Raw genomic sequence first — 15899 nt, 5'->3', positions numbered from 1 at the left:
GTATGTGGTGCGGAAGGAAGAGGAGAGAATATCCCGTCCCTGATTTTACTTGTACCCCAAGCGGGACAAAATATCACGGTTCCATTATTGTCTAAGTAGGACTGGCGTTTATGATGATTGATGCGCATTTGAAAAACATTACGATATGTGTAACCACTAAAACCAAGGGTATCGTTCTGCCGGGCATGCCTATCGCCATGATCAGTCTCTGGATATAAACCTGTATCCAGTGCCATGCCATGCCACACCATATCCAGTCCCAATGCCCAATTTATGCTCGGAATACTCGGGTGTGCCAGCCCCAAGCTGATATGATAGATGACGAAACCAAAATCCAAGATATGCACCGCGGCAGAGCCATATGTCATGATTCTTCTGTCGTTCATCGTCTTCCAGGATACTGGTACTCGACCCCCTGATGCCAACTCTGCTGACTCCATCCCTGTCTCGTTCTTTGCTGTAGTTGTTGTTGCGCCTGCGGGTGTGATTGGGGACGTGGTTGCTGCTGCTGCTGCTGCTGCTGCTGCGCCTGCGAACCCCTCGGCCTCTGAGCGTTATCCTGCCCCCTAGGCTTATAAACCCTCTTGGCCACATTACTCCTATGCGCAATCCCGCCCTCCTCCAGCTTCACCAGCACCTCGTCCACACTAATTGGCCTCCCCCTTTCCTGCGCATTCTTCATGTGCTTCTCCACGAGATAAACCCCCTCCTCCCGCGTCCTGGTCCAACCGCAGCAGTCAATCTCCAGCATCCAACTCTTCAGCTCTTGGTTTTCATAGTAAGAACTCCCTTCCTGAAAGGCGAGGTTGCTCCCCCCGTTGGCGTTGATATCGTTCGCTGTGTGGCAGGCCGTCTCAGGCAGGTTTTTGCGGGCGCAGTTGGAGCAGATGACCTTGAGTTTATACTCCGGTTTTGTGCGTTTGGATGCCGAAACGGGTGAGGTTACTGGGGCTGTGGTAGAGAGCCGTGAGAATCGTGAATTCGGCTTTGATTCTCGAGATGGTTTCGATTTTGAATTCCCCATACTGCCCCCGTCTTCTTCTGGATAGATCGATGAAGGTGGAAACGTAGGTGACGGCAGCGAAGCTTCCGTCAAAATCCTAGGAGAAATACTCGACAGTCCTTGAAACAGAAATAGACTGCTCCCGAGCCCTGCCGCCATGGCAGTCTTTATTGTGTTGAATGAGTTTGGACACGCAGAGTTGAGATTCGACTCGCCGGTCTCGTGTGGCCGGCACACCCCGCGGGCGGGCTGCCGGGTTGGCCGGGAGCTTGAGAAGGTGAGCATCGCGTGTTACAAGTGAACGTCAGGTCTCCCTCTGAGCTTGTTGGACAAATACTGAGGTTCGGAAGAAAGAGGTTGAACAAGGTGATGACCGGTGATCTCCCGTGCAGGCCAATGCCCTTGACCCGGGGTTCGGTACCTTTATACAACAAAGAAATGTTTTCAATGAGGATCTTTGACACAGGGCTTGAGACGGTGGCCGACCCGTCGGTGATATATGCGTATGTGGGCAATACGTGGGTTGGGCGAGACCCGGACCCGGCGGGCGCGCGCGTGGCCTTCCATGTGTGGTTTTGTACTTGAACTGGACAACAGCACCTCCACTTGGTTATGTCATTTGATGCAGTGCCCAGGGAATAAACGGGCAAAAAGGAAAGGGGCTGATTCGTCGGCAGTGGCAGTGAGTACAAGAGTAAATCCGATGGCGGTGCCCGAAATTCCAAAAGATGGTGGTGTGGTCACCATATCTGCTGGGCAACTCTGGGGCGACAAATCTGCACAGCCCGACTCAAAGGATTGGCTCCTGGGCTGTTGGGCAGCGGGCAGGGCAGTGTGTGGCCAGTTCCTGGGCGACGCGGCTGTTGTTGGCCACCCGTCGTTACCCCCCATGCGCGGTGCGGCAAAGTCGGATGGTAGCCCTGACGGCACCTCGTCGTCATTTCCATTCGCAACGTGTGAGGCTCCGCGGTATCACCAAGCTGCTGAGACGAACCTCATGATCCTCAGAGGGCGGTGTCCAATCCCTCAACGTCCGGACGTCGACTCTGAAGTCTGTACCACCGGAACGGCGCGTGAGGGAATTGGTGGTCTTATATGCATGTTTTTACAAGTCGTCATTTCCACGTGGTGGTGACTTGAAACAATGCATCCACGAGGAAGATGCCACATGCGCCATACGAAGAGCTGTGGAAGGAAACACGGCACAACTCTGGATTCTTCTCCGTAAAGCGGCTCGCAAGTTGGGTCCTTGGGCTATGTGCAAAAGGTTCTGGGGTTGATTGTAAACGCCGTGCTAGGTTATTGTCTGGTATAAGAAAGGTTAGCAGTCGAAGGATATAGACAACTGCAAGCAAAACTTCGACACTGTAGGTACGCAACCCTGAGCAGATGAACAGACCGCCATCAAGTCAACGGGCGGTGCATATGTTTTGCACGCCCTCATCATCCATTGTTTACTCATGAGACATTAAGAATAGCCATGTATCAGTTATGCCCGAGGCCTTTCATTTCCCGGCGACCCTTATCCGCTCTTTCATCATTGATCTTCTCACACCCTCTAGTCGTCCTCTGGTGGCAACTCGTCATCGATATATCGTATCAGCGTGATGCGCATCTCGGTCGTATCGTTACCCCTGAGCACGTCGCTGATGAAATGGGCCTCCACCTGCATCTGTACCATCTCCAACGCTCCCCTCAACACGCCGCACAGGATATTCGAATACCACAGCTCGTCTTGGGCCCGGCCGTCGTCGGGTAGTTCCACAAAGTCGGCAAAGGGGTTCTCATCGAAGATCAGGGAGAACTGCTTGCCGTCGTTGGTCCAATTCGCTATCGTTGGCGTGATGTTGAGGAATATCTTAAACCCAACCTGAAGAGCACATCTGTCAGACACACATACGTCCACGCGCAAACACCGGCCCAACATGCCAAACTGCCCACCTTCGCGATCATCTCGGCTGTTTCCTTAAAGTTCGAACATCGGCGTACAGTGTTGGATTTCGCAAGGTAATCCTCGATTAGGCGCAGACCGATGTTGTACCCCATCTTATCGAGTTGCTTGTTGACCTCGACATAGTCGCTGTCAAAGTCCTTACACAGCTGCGCAACGATGGTGCCGTATGTGAGGACAACCAGCTCGGCGTTGACCTTGTCTATCCGTGTCCTTCAGCGGCGGGCAGCATTAGCGATGGTTGAGTTCTAGCTGAGGGCGTGTGGGAGGCCCTTACTTCCAGATCCTGTCAGAGAAGCAGTGTTAGCAGAGATGGCAATGAAGTAAACAGAGGAGGGATGCGCAGCGTACTCTTCCCCCAATCGGGACGCCTTGTTAGCCGCCATGGCGGAAGAGGGTCGAGAGAATGCCTGGGAGATAACCTAAGATTGAACCGAAGAAGCGGCGAAGAGCGGTGTTGCGTATAACTATCGGAGGCACCCAGAATGGTGTTTGTTCGGAGAGGGCGGTAATGTTCCTGGCGGTAGCTACAAGGGTGCTCACCTTACAGGCCGCATGTCGGGGGACAAAGCCCCACTACTCCCCTAAAGTGCAGGGACCCCAGGTCAGTGCTCATGTGCCTTGGGCGGGAAGCGGGGAATCTAAAATCCATCAGGCGCGTCCTCCAGCACTGGCGCATCATCATCAATTGGATTTGGGACTTGAAAGTCAAACAACGCAGCCTCGCCAAGAGACCCATCTTGTTCAAGACTCAATCCTACCATTGCATCACGGCATCACAACATCACGACATCAATTGATTCAACAGACACATTGGATCTTTGAATATCATCAATCATGTCTTCTGAAAAGAGACCGTTCCCAGGCGACGACCAGCAGCTCGTGGTCAAGCGGCAGAATGTGGGCTCTAGTCGCGCCCTCGCTACCCGCTCTGGCCCTGTTGGTGGAAGCTCTGGTGCCCTAATTCAGTCGTCGGTATGTCTTTGGAGTTTTGGAAACAAGTCTTATCATGTCTGTTAACATGCGCGATGCAGGTTCCACGAACGAGCTCCTTGCAGGCTCCGGTAATGGAGCTGTCAGGACACAGCGGCGAGATCTTTGCGGCAAGATTCGATCCCACAGGAAACTTAATAGCCTCTGGGTCAATGGACAGGACAGTTTGTACGTAAACAAACTTGATGGTCAGGTCGGAAAACCTACTGACACCCAGTCCAGTGCTTTGGCGAACCTACGGCGACTGCGAAAACTACGGCGTTCTCTCCGGCCACAAGGGCGCCGTTCTTGACCTGCAATGGTCCCGCGATTCGGAAATCCTCTTCACCGCCTCTGCCGATATGCACCTCGCTAGTTGGGACCTCACATCAGGCACAAGGATAAGACGCTACGTCGGACACGAAGAAGGCGTCACATCGCTAGACCTGAGCAAGCGTGGCGAGGAGATGCTCATCAGCGGCAGCAACGACGGCACAATTGGTATTTGGGATCCAAGGACGAAGCACGCGGCGGATTACATTGAAACGGATTTCCCCATCACGGCGGTTGCTATCTCGGAGGCTGGCAATGAGATCTATTCGGGTGGCATCGACAATGATATCAAGGTGTGGGATGTCAGGAAAAAGGCTGTGGTACACACAATGCTGGGTCATCAGGACACGATCACGACGTTGAGGGTATCGCCGGACGGGCAGCAATTATTGTCGTATGCGATGGACTCGACCGCCAGGACGTGGGACATTAGGCCTTTCGCCCCTGCCGAGCGACACATTCGGACATTTGACGGCGCACCGCTGGGCATGGAGAAGAACTTGATCAAGGGAAGCTGGGACTCGGACGGCAAGAAGATCGCGGTGGGTGCTGGTGATGGAACGGCTGTGGTTTGGGAGGCGGGTACAGGAAGGTTGCTGTACAAGCTTCCCGGCCATAAGGGGACAGTCAACTCGGTTGACTTTGCACCGGGGGCGGAACCTCTCAGTATGTGTCGTTGACTTTTGCCTGGTGCTGGACGTGTTGCTAACTTTTGTCTAGTCCTCTCTGCGTCATCAGACCGGAACATGTTGTTGGGTGAGCTCAAGTGAGGCTGCGGGTTGCGACGATGCCTCTCGAGTCGAAGGAATTGTCTAGCTCAGTGCGAAGTTGCTCATGTTCGAACCACAATGGCCGTCTAATCGCCTCGCTGCAGTCTGCCTGAGGCGATGCCCCTATTTTAAGAATAGGGGGTCGATTTGGCTGTTGTGCGACGAGAAAAGATTACCTTTAGGCTACAGCCTGCTCCGGCACGGCAGGACTGCATATTTGGAAAGGAAGTATGCCCAGGCGCTTCAATGATACCGGCGAAAGGCTGAGCACAGGAGCAGTGATAGAAAGGATAAAAGTAAAGCGAGCTTGATACCCAGCCTTGTACGAATAAAAATTCGAAAGGATATACACCACACCTACAGGATGCATACAGGCGCGCGCCAGGAAACATTTCAGGACGAGGGCACAGATCTCGAAGATAAAGACAGCCAAAGCACAAGCGATCAGCAACTCAATGCGCAGCAGACACTTTTGATGCCTGACATTGGGTTGCGGCATCAGTCACAGCTTCTACATGAGACGGGGCATTCTGTCAGATATTATTGAATGGCTCTGTCCGGCCATCAATCGAGAAGAAGTCTGGGCTCAAGTTTGACCATCAATGATTCGATTGACTCACCGTCGTTGCTGGCTGACCATGATGTATTCCAGGAGTTTTCTTGATGCCCAAAAATCCACTTGCGACCATCCTGTCTTCTTATTCTTTTTTTCTTGAATCTTGAACCTCTCTGACAGCCATTCCCCAGAAACTCCAACAAGACCTGGGGAGATCTGAAACACGCCTGTGACTGTGGTCCGCTCATGCGCCAAGCCGACGTTGCACTGGAATCACTCGCAGCCAATCATTGGGATTTCCCCTTTTGTCGTCGAGTTTGAAGAGCAAGACGACTGGATGTCATGAAGGCTCCTGCCGACGCCCGACGATGCAAGGCACCCTGCCGTTCTGAAGGTATTCGCAGTTGGGGTGTCCACGGCAGCACAGCAGATGCAGGAGAAGTGAACAGGGTGCCTTGCTTCCTGTACGTCGATAGGAACCGTAGGGATAACCGTCCCGGGAAGAGAGTTTCGAGATGCTGCACGAGCCTCCTTGTGGATGGGGTCCTCGTCGTTCATCCCGTGGTGATCTCGAGGCAGGGGCCCGAAGAAGCTCTCAATCTTGCGTCAACGTAGATCCCTTCACCTCCTCAGGTTCACTGGTGGCTCACCTCGTGTCCGTGCAAGTGAAGCCAAGCGCAGGCTGACCCCTGCATATCTGGTCACGTCCCCCTCTCACCCTCCATCCAATCAAGCCCCTCCCCCCTTCCTCAGGGCTGCAACATCGTCAATTCTTGTCGAATGGTGAATGGTGCAGGTCCCATTCCGTCCGTCAAGAATTGCCTGTCGGTCGACGAAGCGTCTTTGCGGTGGCTTGGGACGAATCCACTTGCATACGACGAAACAACGAAACAAAACAGGGGAGGGTGCCTCTAGACCTATCGACACACATTTCCACCTCACCACCACCACAGTCTAAATCCTGCCGTGCAGGCATTCTTTTCTTCCCTCTGTTTTAATTCTCTTGATATGACCTTTCTGTCCTGAGGTCGGCTTTTGGTTGTTTCTGTTCTTCCTGTTGCCTTGACGGTGTTTGTTTTTCTTTTTCCCTTACATTCGCATCGCTCTGGGAGCTGATAATTTATTGGACGACGGTCATTTGCTACGACACACTCGGCAACTTTTTTCTTCAGCACCACCATCACTTCAGTTCAAGCAGCGGGCCGGGCCTTTATGATACCTTGATATCCTCTCTCTCTCTCTCTTTCTCTCTTGATTTCAATATTCCGACCGACGAAAACAACTGTTCTTCTTTTGGCACGCCCTTCCCTTTTTCGTTTTCGCCAACCGTTTTTATATCCCGAATATCAGCGCCCGCCGTTGAGGGGAGGTACGCGAGGCGCATTATTTTTAAGGGGCAGCACAGTTCGCAAACCCTTCAAAAACAAGCGCACGGCGACCTGCAGGGCCTGGCGACCTATCACCGCGCGTGGGGACGATCGAGCGGGAACAGACGGGGGGAGCTTAGGTTGTGCGACGTCAATATCAACATCAACAATCGTTGACCACTGAGGTTGACAGACTGGGACGCGCAACTGTTGGACTCATACTTTCAAGTCAAACCTACCTGACATCTTTACATCGGTCTGAAAACGACTCATCTGAGGCACACAGAGGAGACAGCATGCTCGCCGGATAAAAACTCACATCAAGACAACACTCACCCACCTGATACACAAGGACACTGAACTTTCCCTTCACCATGGACCGCTTCAACTTCTTCACCGGGTCCTCCTCCCGGACCAACAACAACAACAACACCAATGACACCAACGACACCATAACCGACAACACCACCACCAACACAGTCACCATCCGCACCGCCCCCGTCGTTCCCCGAACCTCAGCCTGCAACTCCTCCCTCCGTCCTCCACCAGGCCCCACCCAGCAACAGTGGAAAATTACAACCCCTACACCAACAACAACAACAACAACAACAACAACAACAACAACAACAACAACAACAACAACAACAACAACAACAACAACAACAACAACCCCTCCCCTACGGCCTCTCCTACCCAATCTACCAATCCTACGACCCCCGCACAACAAACGACGAACACGTCCCTTATCCCCCGTTTCTCCCCCACTCCGATCCCGAATCCGGCCAACACCACCCCCAGCCCCAACAACCCCAGCGGTTGTCCTTCCTCGCCCGGTTCCCCCGCCCCTCATTCTTTGGTTTGCGCCCCCCAAGCAGCAACTACTCTGGTGCTGGGTTGAGAGGTGCACCGCCCACGGTGATCAACGGGCAGGAAGCGACGGTGGAGAGCCCAAAGAGCCCGGCCTTCAGGATCAGGGAGCAGGCGCTGCCGAGCACGAGGTTGCACTTGCCTGGGCTGGAGAGGGTATGGACTGGGGGGAGCAACGGGCCGCCAACTAGGCCTGGGACGACGACGGCTGGGCAGGAGGAGGTGGCTGAGCCGGAGAGGGCGGTGGCGAGGGGGAGCAATCGGTCCAGGAGGCATAGGAGGGAGGCCAGTGAGGGGTCTGGGAGGCATAGGAGGGAGGGGAGCGGGGGGTCGAGACGGGAAGGCGGGGAGACGAGAGAAGAGAGGAGGCGGCGGAGGAGAGATAGAGAAACTCGACGACGGAGAACAGAACAGGGGAGTTCAACCAGTAGCGGCAGTCGAACAGGCGGCGGCAGCAGGAGGAAACCCCCCAAGAACTTCCTCTTTTGCTTCCCCTGGATCAAGTCCCGGCGCATCCGCACGCAGATCCTGCGATGTTTTGTGTCGGGTTTGTTTCTGATACTCATCTTGACTGTGTGTAAGTTTACCCACGCCGTATTCCCTCTTTCTTTGTGCTAACAGCCACCCTACTAGACCTCTCCCTGACCCTCACCAAAAACATCACCTCGTCCGAGTTCACCATCTTGCTCATTCTCATCATCTTGTTCATCACCATCTTCTTCTGCCACAGCCTCATCAAGCTCTGCATGCTGGTGATCAAGTCACGGAACGGGACACTGCAAAGTAGTAACTCCTCCTCCAGGGAAGGCGGGGTGGTAAGGCCAGAGATGATCCAGCAAATCGCCCCAGGGAGCGGGTACGCCATCCCACGGGAGCCCATCAGGGTTGTGCTCGCGAGGGACGAGGAGGCGGTGGGGATCGAGAGCGAGGCGACAAAGTTGGGCCCCCCCGCGTATGGACTTTGGAGGGAGAGTGTGGTATGTTCTGTTCTCTGAAAGCAAAAGTGAGCTTCGTGGATGAAAGGCTAATGTTTGTTACGACAGAGAGTTGATCCGGATAGGTTTTACTGGGCTAGGAACCAGGCTGCTGCTGGGCCGGGGGGTGCCGAGGGTGGGAATACAAGTGAGGAGACGTTGGACAGCGGTGTCTCTTCTGATCCGAGCTCGAGGGGCACCGGGGGGGTGAGGAGGCCACCGTCGTATGCTTCTGATGATGGGGTTAGTTATGTGGTGGAGGCGAGGCCGAGGTCGATGGTGCCGCCGCCGTTGGGGAGTGAGGAAAATGCGGCTGGTCTGCATCCGGCGGAGAGGGAAAGGTTGCAGCAGCAGCGGCCGGCGGTTTGGGTGTAGGGCTGAGAAAGATGGTGCGTAATAATCAAGGTCAAGGGTTTCGAACCAGGTTGATAATTGTCAGCATCTCACTCGAGAGAGCTCTACCGCCGCCATGAAGTGAGGTTCTGTCGGGTATGAAACGGCGTAGGTAGTCAGCAGCTCGTGATATCCCACATCTGTTCGACTTCAATGAGTGAACTCCTCAAGCTCGGAGCTCCAGACATATAGTGTCAAGACCAAACGGATACTGTGAAAGGCACAGACCAACACCTGTTCGTCATCCACCCCTACCCTCCTCCCGCTGTAAGGTGTTGTCGGGATTCTCAAACTGTCCGAGTAGTATTCCCGTCTGCAGGCCGCTCATTTGTGATGCACAGTAACCTTGCGAGGGTTCTATATCTGGAGCAGTTTCCATATTGTCGGGGTCAAGCTCGGGACAACCCTTTGCGGACTGAGAGCAAGGGCCAACCCTCTTTGGGTCTTCCGGACTCTACACCTCCTTTTATTGCCCATTGGAGGGGTGCCAGCCGGCATTGCACATGCGGTCAACCACACAGTTCCTGTCTCTCTCTTGCCGTTGCATCAATCACAGTGTCCCGAGAGCAGCTCCGGTTGGGCATGATTGGGTCGAGAGAGGGGGGGATATCGAAGGCAGACAGGGGTCCGTCACGCTTAAGGCGGGGTTTTTTTTTTTTTTTTTGTTTTGTTCAGGACACCCGACTGCCAACATTATCATCATCATCATCATCATCACCAACAGCATGTTTGATGACTGAAGCGGGCTGCCATATATGTATGTCTCGACATATATATGCAGATATATAGTGTAACCATTTATTAGTTCTCCAAGAGAAGCCTCACACTGTCAAGAGGCGAGGTGCAGATCGAGATGAGCATGGCAAACAAAAAGCCCCGCAGTGGGATGGGAGCAAGGTTGGGAGGTTCCAGCCTTTCAGCAGGAGACGGCGGAAGAGGGGAATGGAAACTCATGTTGCTTTAGTGCTTTCGTCCCTCCTCCCGCTCTCAGTCAGGCTCTCAGCAGTCGACCGGCACAGCCGTGTGAAAGCGCGCGATATAAAAGCTCTAGCGCCGAAAGTAAACCGAGGTGAGTTACCGTTGCAATTGTCAGCTGCAGCCGTGTCGCCGGGGATGCCCCGCGAGAGCCTCAGATTATCAGATGTGGCGTTTGGGGCAATGGCCGTTTGGCCACAGGGCGAGAGACTGCCGAAGTGAGACAGTTCCATCGAACAGCTAGGGCAAGACATAAGACAGGGCAAAAAAGGGACAAAGACGGCAGGCGAATAGACAACTGGATTGCATCGAGGTGATGCTCCAGTGTCACCGGTCGCCGTGAAGTTGCCGCAACCAGCTGTGGGCACGAGTCAGCGGCGGCGCCCAGTCACGAGCCGCCGTGAAGCAGCATTGCCAAGCCCCAAGAGATTTTTTAGCGTGCCTTGTCGCTGAAATTCAGTTGCTGCTGAAGCAGAGAGAGCGATGAGGTAGAGAGGGAACATCAGGGTACTTGATTCTGCAGCAGACAGAGGGGAGAAAATAGGTACCGGTCACGTACCTCGGCTGACGTGCTGACTTCCTGCATCAACCCCTCCCACAGCCTAGCTAGCTCTGGCCTGCGAACTGGCGCTATCCCTTCCTTCCTGACTTGGGGTTCCCATATCCCTCCTTGTTTCCGCCTCTTCCGCCACCTTCTCTCCTCTTCCCTTTCAGCACACCCTTTAGGAAGCCACAGGTCATTACTTTTTCTGGAGTTGTTGGAGAGGACGTTGGACGCTGACGGAAAGAAGGAAGATTGAGGTTTGGAGAACTTTTTGCGAAGGAACAGAAGGAAAGGAAAGGAAAAACTGCCGGTTTTTTATTTTGATATTTTCTTCACAGGTGAGTCTTTTGTGTGGCGCACCGCCTTCTGCCCCCCGTTGCATCTCTCTATGATTTTCGACCGACACGTTTGCGACTGGACACTCGGCTCTCTTCATCGACAATGAGGGAAATAACCTCCGGCTCGGGTTGAGCAACCGTTGGAAGGCTTGGACATTACATGGAGCAGGTCTGGCTGGCGCAACTTTGTTGATGGAGCAAACCCTATATGGCTTGGGGAGGGAGGTGGAGGGGCACATCACATCGACGAGGCAGCAACAACGACAAAGCACACACATTTTGAGCAACAACCACGACGACAACTCCTCCCCACGCCTCTTTCCCGCCCTCAGTCTTGGCTCCCGGCTTCCGGCTTCCGACCTGATGGTTCGTCTGCTGCCAGCGCCAACGAACATCCCAAACTGGCGAGAATTGCGCGCAATAATTCACCCACCGAGTCCAGCCAGCCACATCCCTCCCCAAAAAAAAAACCGTTTCATGGAGCAGTCGAGAGGTTAAAACGCCGCATGTGGGGATCGTCAACGGTTGTTTGTCTGGGAGTCTATAGGAGGGTTCTTCATCGTTTGTCATTCGATCACCGGCTGCCGAAATCTATACCTACTCGTCGAGTCGTCCTTGTCTGCAAACGTGTCGCCCAGCATGGCAGTTCTAGCAACACTTTTCGGACTCAACCAACCAACACCAAGCCAGACACCTCAAACTAACGGAATTCCACTCCCTAGCTCACCTATGTTCGGAAACATGTCTTCGGCTCACAAGCGCGCGTGCTACAAGTGTGGCGAGTTGGGTCACCAGGCCGATGGCTGCCCAGCTCCCGCCCGTCTCTGCTACAACTGTAATGTGCCTCCCTCCTCTGCGTGATTGGTTCTTGGCGGCTACTAACACCTCTCACAGGCAAGCAGCCCAGTAAGCATCTTGTACTCCCTCAGCCTTTTCTCGACCGGCAATTCTAACGCAGCATCCCAACAGACCACGAGTCGAACGAGTGCCCCCTGCCCCGCACCACCAAGTCCAAGCAGTGCTACCACTGCCAGGGTGTTGGCCACGTCCAGGCTGAGTGCCCTACCATGCGCCTGAACGGCGGCCCTGGCGGTCCTCACAACCGCTGCTACACCTGCGGACAGCCCAACCACATTGCCGTAAGTCGACGGAATGATTTTGTCTAGAGAGGGAGACAGCGGGACTGACGCGGATTTCAGCGCAACTGCCCTAGCGCTCAGGGCGGCATGGCCCCCGGCCCCATGCCCGGCCGTGGTGGCTTCGGTCCTGCCCGTGGCGGCTTCCACCCCGGCGGCGCCCGCCACGCCACCTGCTACAAGTGCGGTGGCCCCAACCACTACGCTCGCGACTGCCAGGCTCAGGCTATGAAGTGCTACGCCTGCGGCAAGCTCGGCCACATCTCGCGCGACTGCACCGCTCCCAACGGCGGTCCCCTCAATACAGCTGGCAAGACCTGCTACCAGTGCGGTGAGGCTGGCCACATTTCCCGGGACTGCCCCAAGCGCAACGGTGCTAACGGTGCCGACGCCCCTGAGGTTGACCTTGGAAACCCCCAGGTTGCACAGGCTCCTGCTCCCGGTGCCCCCCTTGCTTAAGCGGGCGGCTCCTCCCATGAGAGTGGGCTGAATGCTGGGGAAATTCGATCGAAGTTTCGATTTTTGACGACTGTTGCATGGCGTTTACGCTCCGATGATCTTTCCCCCCGCGCATCGCATAGATTATGAACGACATGGGAAAGGTTACGACACGACTTTGGGTTTTGTTTTTTCTCTCTCCCTCCCGGCGTTCAACGGTTCTTCTGGCTCTACGACAAAACTTTTTGGGAAACCTACACAACATCAACAACGCTTTAGTTTCTGCTTTTAACCGGACCAACAACATATCGGCCACCAAGACGATACAGATGGGGAAGGGTGGAGGTTGAGGGAAAAGAGATCAAGAATGGACGAAGGTGCGATGTTTATGTCGGCTTCTTTTCGCAAGCAGGAGAATACACATTGCCAGCACCCTCAACCTTCAGTTCTTGCTGTCGTTATTGTTTGCGGCTTGCATTCTTTCTTGTCAACAGGGCTTTCTTTCGTTTTGATCATCTTTTTTTTTCTGCTTCTCGGGCAAAGTCCTTTTTTGGTTTTACTCAATCATACCCCCAACCTTCCGTCACCCTTTTTTTTTTTAAACAGAAACACACCCTTTGGACAAAATCGGAAAATACACCAAAACTCAGAGATACCCCCTCTTTTTTTTACACAGAAAAAAAAAGATAAAACCACGTACGTGTGGTTTTTTTCTTTTTTGAAGTTGTTGATGGACCTGCGAGGCGCGAGCGATATGAACGGAAAAGAAACGCTTTTTTGGGCAAGACAAAAGAAGGGAAAAAAAGAGAGCGTGGGTTCACTTTGGCAACAAAAGGGAAACTCTCTTTCTTTCTTAGACCTACAGTAGGCCGGGCGACAGGGCGAAGACAGGAAGTGGCACCAAAGATACACTAAAAAAAGCAGGGAGGAGGGGCGAAAAAAAGGGGGGATTGGCGAAGAGGAAGAAGGCAGGCAAGGAGATGACAGGGGCGGGTTGGGGTGGTTGATAGGTAGTCTGTGTGTTCAATAAAGGACCAGTTGTGCGCGTTTTGTGTGTGGCAGTGTGTGTGTATTGTCGTGGGTGTGATGGTTAGAGTGGTGTGGAGAGAGGTAAGGGGCGATGGTCTGGGGAGAGTGTGTTGGCTGATGTTGTTCTAGGTCGGGGCCATGGCCGGAAGCACCATGCTCATCCCAACTGCCACCATCTCGAGAATCCAGCTCATCATCTCAACTACACCAAATTCTCAAATCCAGAACGTCCGCTATAGCGTCAACCTTCAGACACCAAGCTCAATAGCAATCAGGTGATGATTTTACGGGGCGTGTGGCTCAGTTGGTAGAGCGTTCGCTTAGCATACTCTGTTTCCTCTTGTATGCGAAAGGTCCTGGGTTCGATTCCCAGCTCGTCCACACCGATATCTTCTCATCTTCTTCTCTCACATCCTTCTTTTCGGGCGTGTGGCGCAATTGGTAGCGCGTTCGCTTTGCATGCGAAAGGTCTTGGGTTCGATTCCCAACTCGTCCAAACATTCTGGTGGGAGAGGGGAAGCATTTTCCTTTTGGGGATTGGCTGGGGATTGACTGGAGATTGACTGGGGTGTGATGGGAGTTGATTGCTTAGGAGGGTTGGGGGGGTTGTTGTCTCATTTTGGATGTTGGGTTGGTGGTTGATTGTGTTGATGGAGGGATAGGGAGGGGTGAGAGCTGGCTGGTATCGGGGAAGAGATGTAAGATGGGTATTTTTGGCTTGCTCACATGGCAGTTTGTGCATTGAGGAGTCCAAGTTCTCGTGTTGGAACTTGGGGGCAAACACGGCAGAGGACGGCATTTGCATGACCCTCGGAAAGCCCAGCGTCTGCTGTGCGCAGGGTCTTGAGGTGTGGCAGTTAAAGTTTGTCCCCGCACCCACCGTCCAATGCCATCCGCCGCGAAGAGGTGTCTCAGTTCCTTTGGGCTGGTGGTTGCCCGGTAAAACGGTTCAGGTTGTGTCACCGACGATCATCACGGTTGGGGAAGGGGGTTGGTTGGGAAAAGCAGTATAAACCCGACCTGGATCTCCGCACTCACACACACTTTTGACTTTCCTTTCCGGGCCTGTCATGTCTAACTGACAACGAAAACAATGAGACCCCTCGCCACCGCCCAACTGCTGATCTTGCTATCCCAGGCAACCCCCCTCGTCACCTCCCAAGACTCATCTTCCTCATGCTTAGATTACTCCACCCGCTCCCGCACCCGTCACCCCCCCTTCTCCCCCGGCCGGCACGCCCTCTCCTCCGCCCGCCCCTCCCCCTCGTGCCGGACCTTCAACCTCTCCTCCCTCGAGTCTCTCCTCGGCACCCTTCCCATCGCCGACCCCGACCTCCTCCGCCTCTGGCAAAACACCTACCCCAACACCCTCGACACAGCCATCAAATGGCACGGCCATTCCAACTCTCCCGATAGCGAAGAAGAACTGACCTTCATCATCACAGGCGACATCAACGCCATGTGGCTCCGCGACAGCGCCCGCCAGCTGCAGTCCTACCTCCCCTTGCTGACCCCCTCACCCTCATCTGACTCCCTGGCGAGCCTCTTCCGTGGAACGGTGAACACCCAGGCAAGAAATGTCCTCTCAGCTGGGTACTGCAACTCGTTCCGCCCGCCCCCCGAGTCAGGCGTCATTTCTGACGAGGAGGGCGGGGACAAAGACGTGGTGCGTCCGGAGTATGACAGGGCTGGGGTTTTTGAGTGCAAGTGGGAGGTCGACTCGCTCGCTTCGTTTTTGGAGTTGTCGAGGGATTATTACTTTTCCACGCACGACATCGAGTTTTTTGGCCGACAAGGAAATTGGACTGAGGCGGTGAGGAGGGTGGTGGAGGTGGGGAGGGGGATGCAGAGGGGGACGACGTATGGGGCTGATGGGAGGGTGCTGGGGAGTGGGTATAGCTTTGCGAGGATGACGACGCGGTCGACCGAGACGTTGGCGAATGATGGGGCGGGAAGCCCTGTTGCTTCGGGGACGGGGTTGGTCAGGAGTGCGTTTAGGCCTAGTGATGACGCGACGACGTATCAGTTTTTGGTGCCGGGGAATATGATGTTTTGTGTGGCTCTGGCGGGGGCGGCGGTGATTGCCGAGGATTTGGGGGAGCAAGAGCTGGCGGGGGAGATGAGGGCTTTTTCGAGGGAGGTGAGGGAGGGGATTGAGAAGTTTGGGGTTGTGGAGGTGGTGGGGAGGATGGGGTGAGCAAAGAAAAGGTGTACGCGTATGAGGTGGATGGGTTTGGGGGGGTGGTGCTGGGG

The 15899-nt window shown here is 54.4% G+C and overlaps 6 protein-coding genes and 2 non-coding genes across 8 annotated transcripts; 4 read left to right on the top strand and 4 right to left on the bottom strand.

Moving 5' to 3' along the window:
* Positions 1 to 382: 382 nt before the first annotated feature.
* Positions 383 to 1288, bottom strand: QC764_400830 (uncharacterized protein; the record flags this gene model as incomplete). The annotated part of the gene is made up of 1 exon (XM_062946350.1): positions 383 to 1288. The coding sequence occupies one exon, from the start codon at positions 1286 to 1288 to the stop codon at positions 383 to 385; it is 906 nt and encodes a 301-aa protein (XP_062799931.1).
* Positions 1289 to 2278: 990 nt separating this feature from the next.
* QC764_400820 (uncharacterized protein) lies at positions 2279 to 3521 on the bottom strand. The gene is made up of 4 exons (XM_062946348.1): positions 3306 to 3521; positions 3232 to 3240; positions 2945 to 3167; positions 2279 to 2873 (listed from the first exon to the last, which is right to left on the bottom strand). Exons 1-4 carry the CDS (start codon positions 3338 to 3340, stop codon positions 2562 to 2564), a joined length of 579 nt encoding a protein of 192 aa, XP_062799930.1. The 5' UTR covers positions 3341 to 3521; the 3' UTR covers positions 2279 to 2561.
* A 270-nt stretch (positions 3522 to 3791) lies between these two features.
* Positions 3792 to 5029, top strand: QC764_400810 (uncharacterized protein; the record flags this gene model as incomplete). The annotated part of the gene is made up of 4 exons (XM_062946347.1): positions 3792 to 3929; positions 3989 to 4115; positions 4170 to 4925; positions 4980 to 5029. The coding sequence occupies 4 exons, from the start codon at positions 3792 to 3794 to the stop codon at positions 5027 to 5029; spliced, it is 1071 nt and encodes a 356-aa protein (XP_062799929.1).
* A 2297-nt stretch (positions 5030 to 7326) lies between these two features.
* QC764_400800 (uncharacterized protein) lies at positions 7327 to 9168 on the top strand (the record flags this gene model as incomplete). Its single annotated transcript, XM_062946346.1, has 4 exons — positions 7327 to 7455; positions 7502 to 8396; positions 8453 to 8796; positions 8863 to 9168. 4 exons carry the CDS (start codon positions 7327 to 7329, stop codon positions 9166 to 9168), a joined length of 1674 nt encoding a protein of 557 aa, XP_062799928.1.
* A 2604-nt stretch (positions 9169 to 11772) lies between these two features.
* Positions 11773 to 13664, top strand: GIS2 (gig suppressor; the record flags this gene model as incomplete). Its single annotated transcript, XM_062946345.1, has 3 exons — positions 11773 to 11879; positions 12002 to 12182; positions 12243 to 13664. The coding sequence occupies 3 exons, from the start codon at positions 11773 to 11775 to the stop codon at positions 12636 to 12638; spliced, it is 684 nt and encodes a 227-aa protein (XP_062799927.1). The 3' UTR covers positions 12639 to 13664.
* Positions 13665 to 13935: 271 nt separating this feature from the next.
* Positions 13936 to 14027, bottom strand: QC764_0060570. The gene has a single exon. It is a non-coding gene; the product is annotated as a tRNA-Ala (tRNA).
* Positions 14028 to 14069: 42 nt separating this feature from the next.
* On the bottom strand, positions 14070 to 14142 carry QC764_0060560. Its single transcript has one exon. It is a non-coding gene; the product is annotated as a tRNA-Ala (tRNA).
* A 597-nt stretch (positions 14143 to 14739) lies between these two features.
* On the top strand, positions 14740 to 15843 carry QC764_0060550 (uncharacterized protein; the record flags this gene model as incomplete). The annotated part of the gene is made up of 1 exon (XM_062940503.1): positions 14740 to 15843. One exon carries the CDS (start codon positions 14740 to 14742, stop codon positions 15841 to 15843), a length of 1104 nt encoding a protein of 367 aa, XP_062799926.1.
* Positions 15844 to 15899: the final 56 nt, after the last annotated feature.

This window comes from Podospora pseudoanserina, chromosome 4 (assembly GCF_035222485.1).
Source record: "Podospora pseudoanserina strain CBS 124.78 chromosome 4, whole genome shotgun sequence".
Classification (NCBI taxonomy): Eukaryota; Fungi; Ascomycota; class Sordariomycetes; order Sordariales; family Podosporaceae; genus Podospora; species Podospora pseudoanserina.
The sequence above is the reverse complement of the archived record's forward strand: the minus strand, read 5'-3'. Positions and strand labels throughout refer to the sequence as shown.

Excerpts from the sequence above, each read along its gene's own strand:
- QC764_400820 (XM_062946348.1), bottom strand. The coding sequence starts at position 3,340 with ATGGCGGCTAACAAGGCGTCCCGATTGGGGGAAGA. Across the intron at positions 2,874-2,944 it reads CAGCCGAGATGATCGCGAAG|GTTGGGTTTAAGATATTCCT; the intron begins GTGGGCAGTTTG and ends TGTGCTCTTCAG.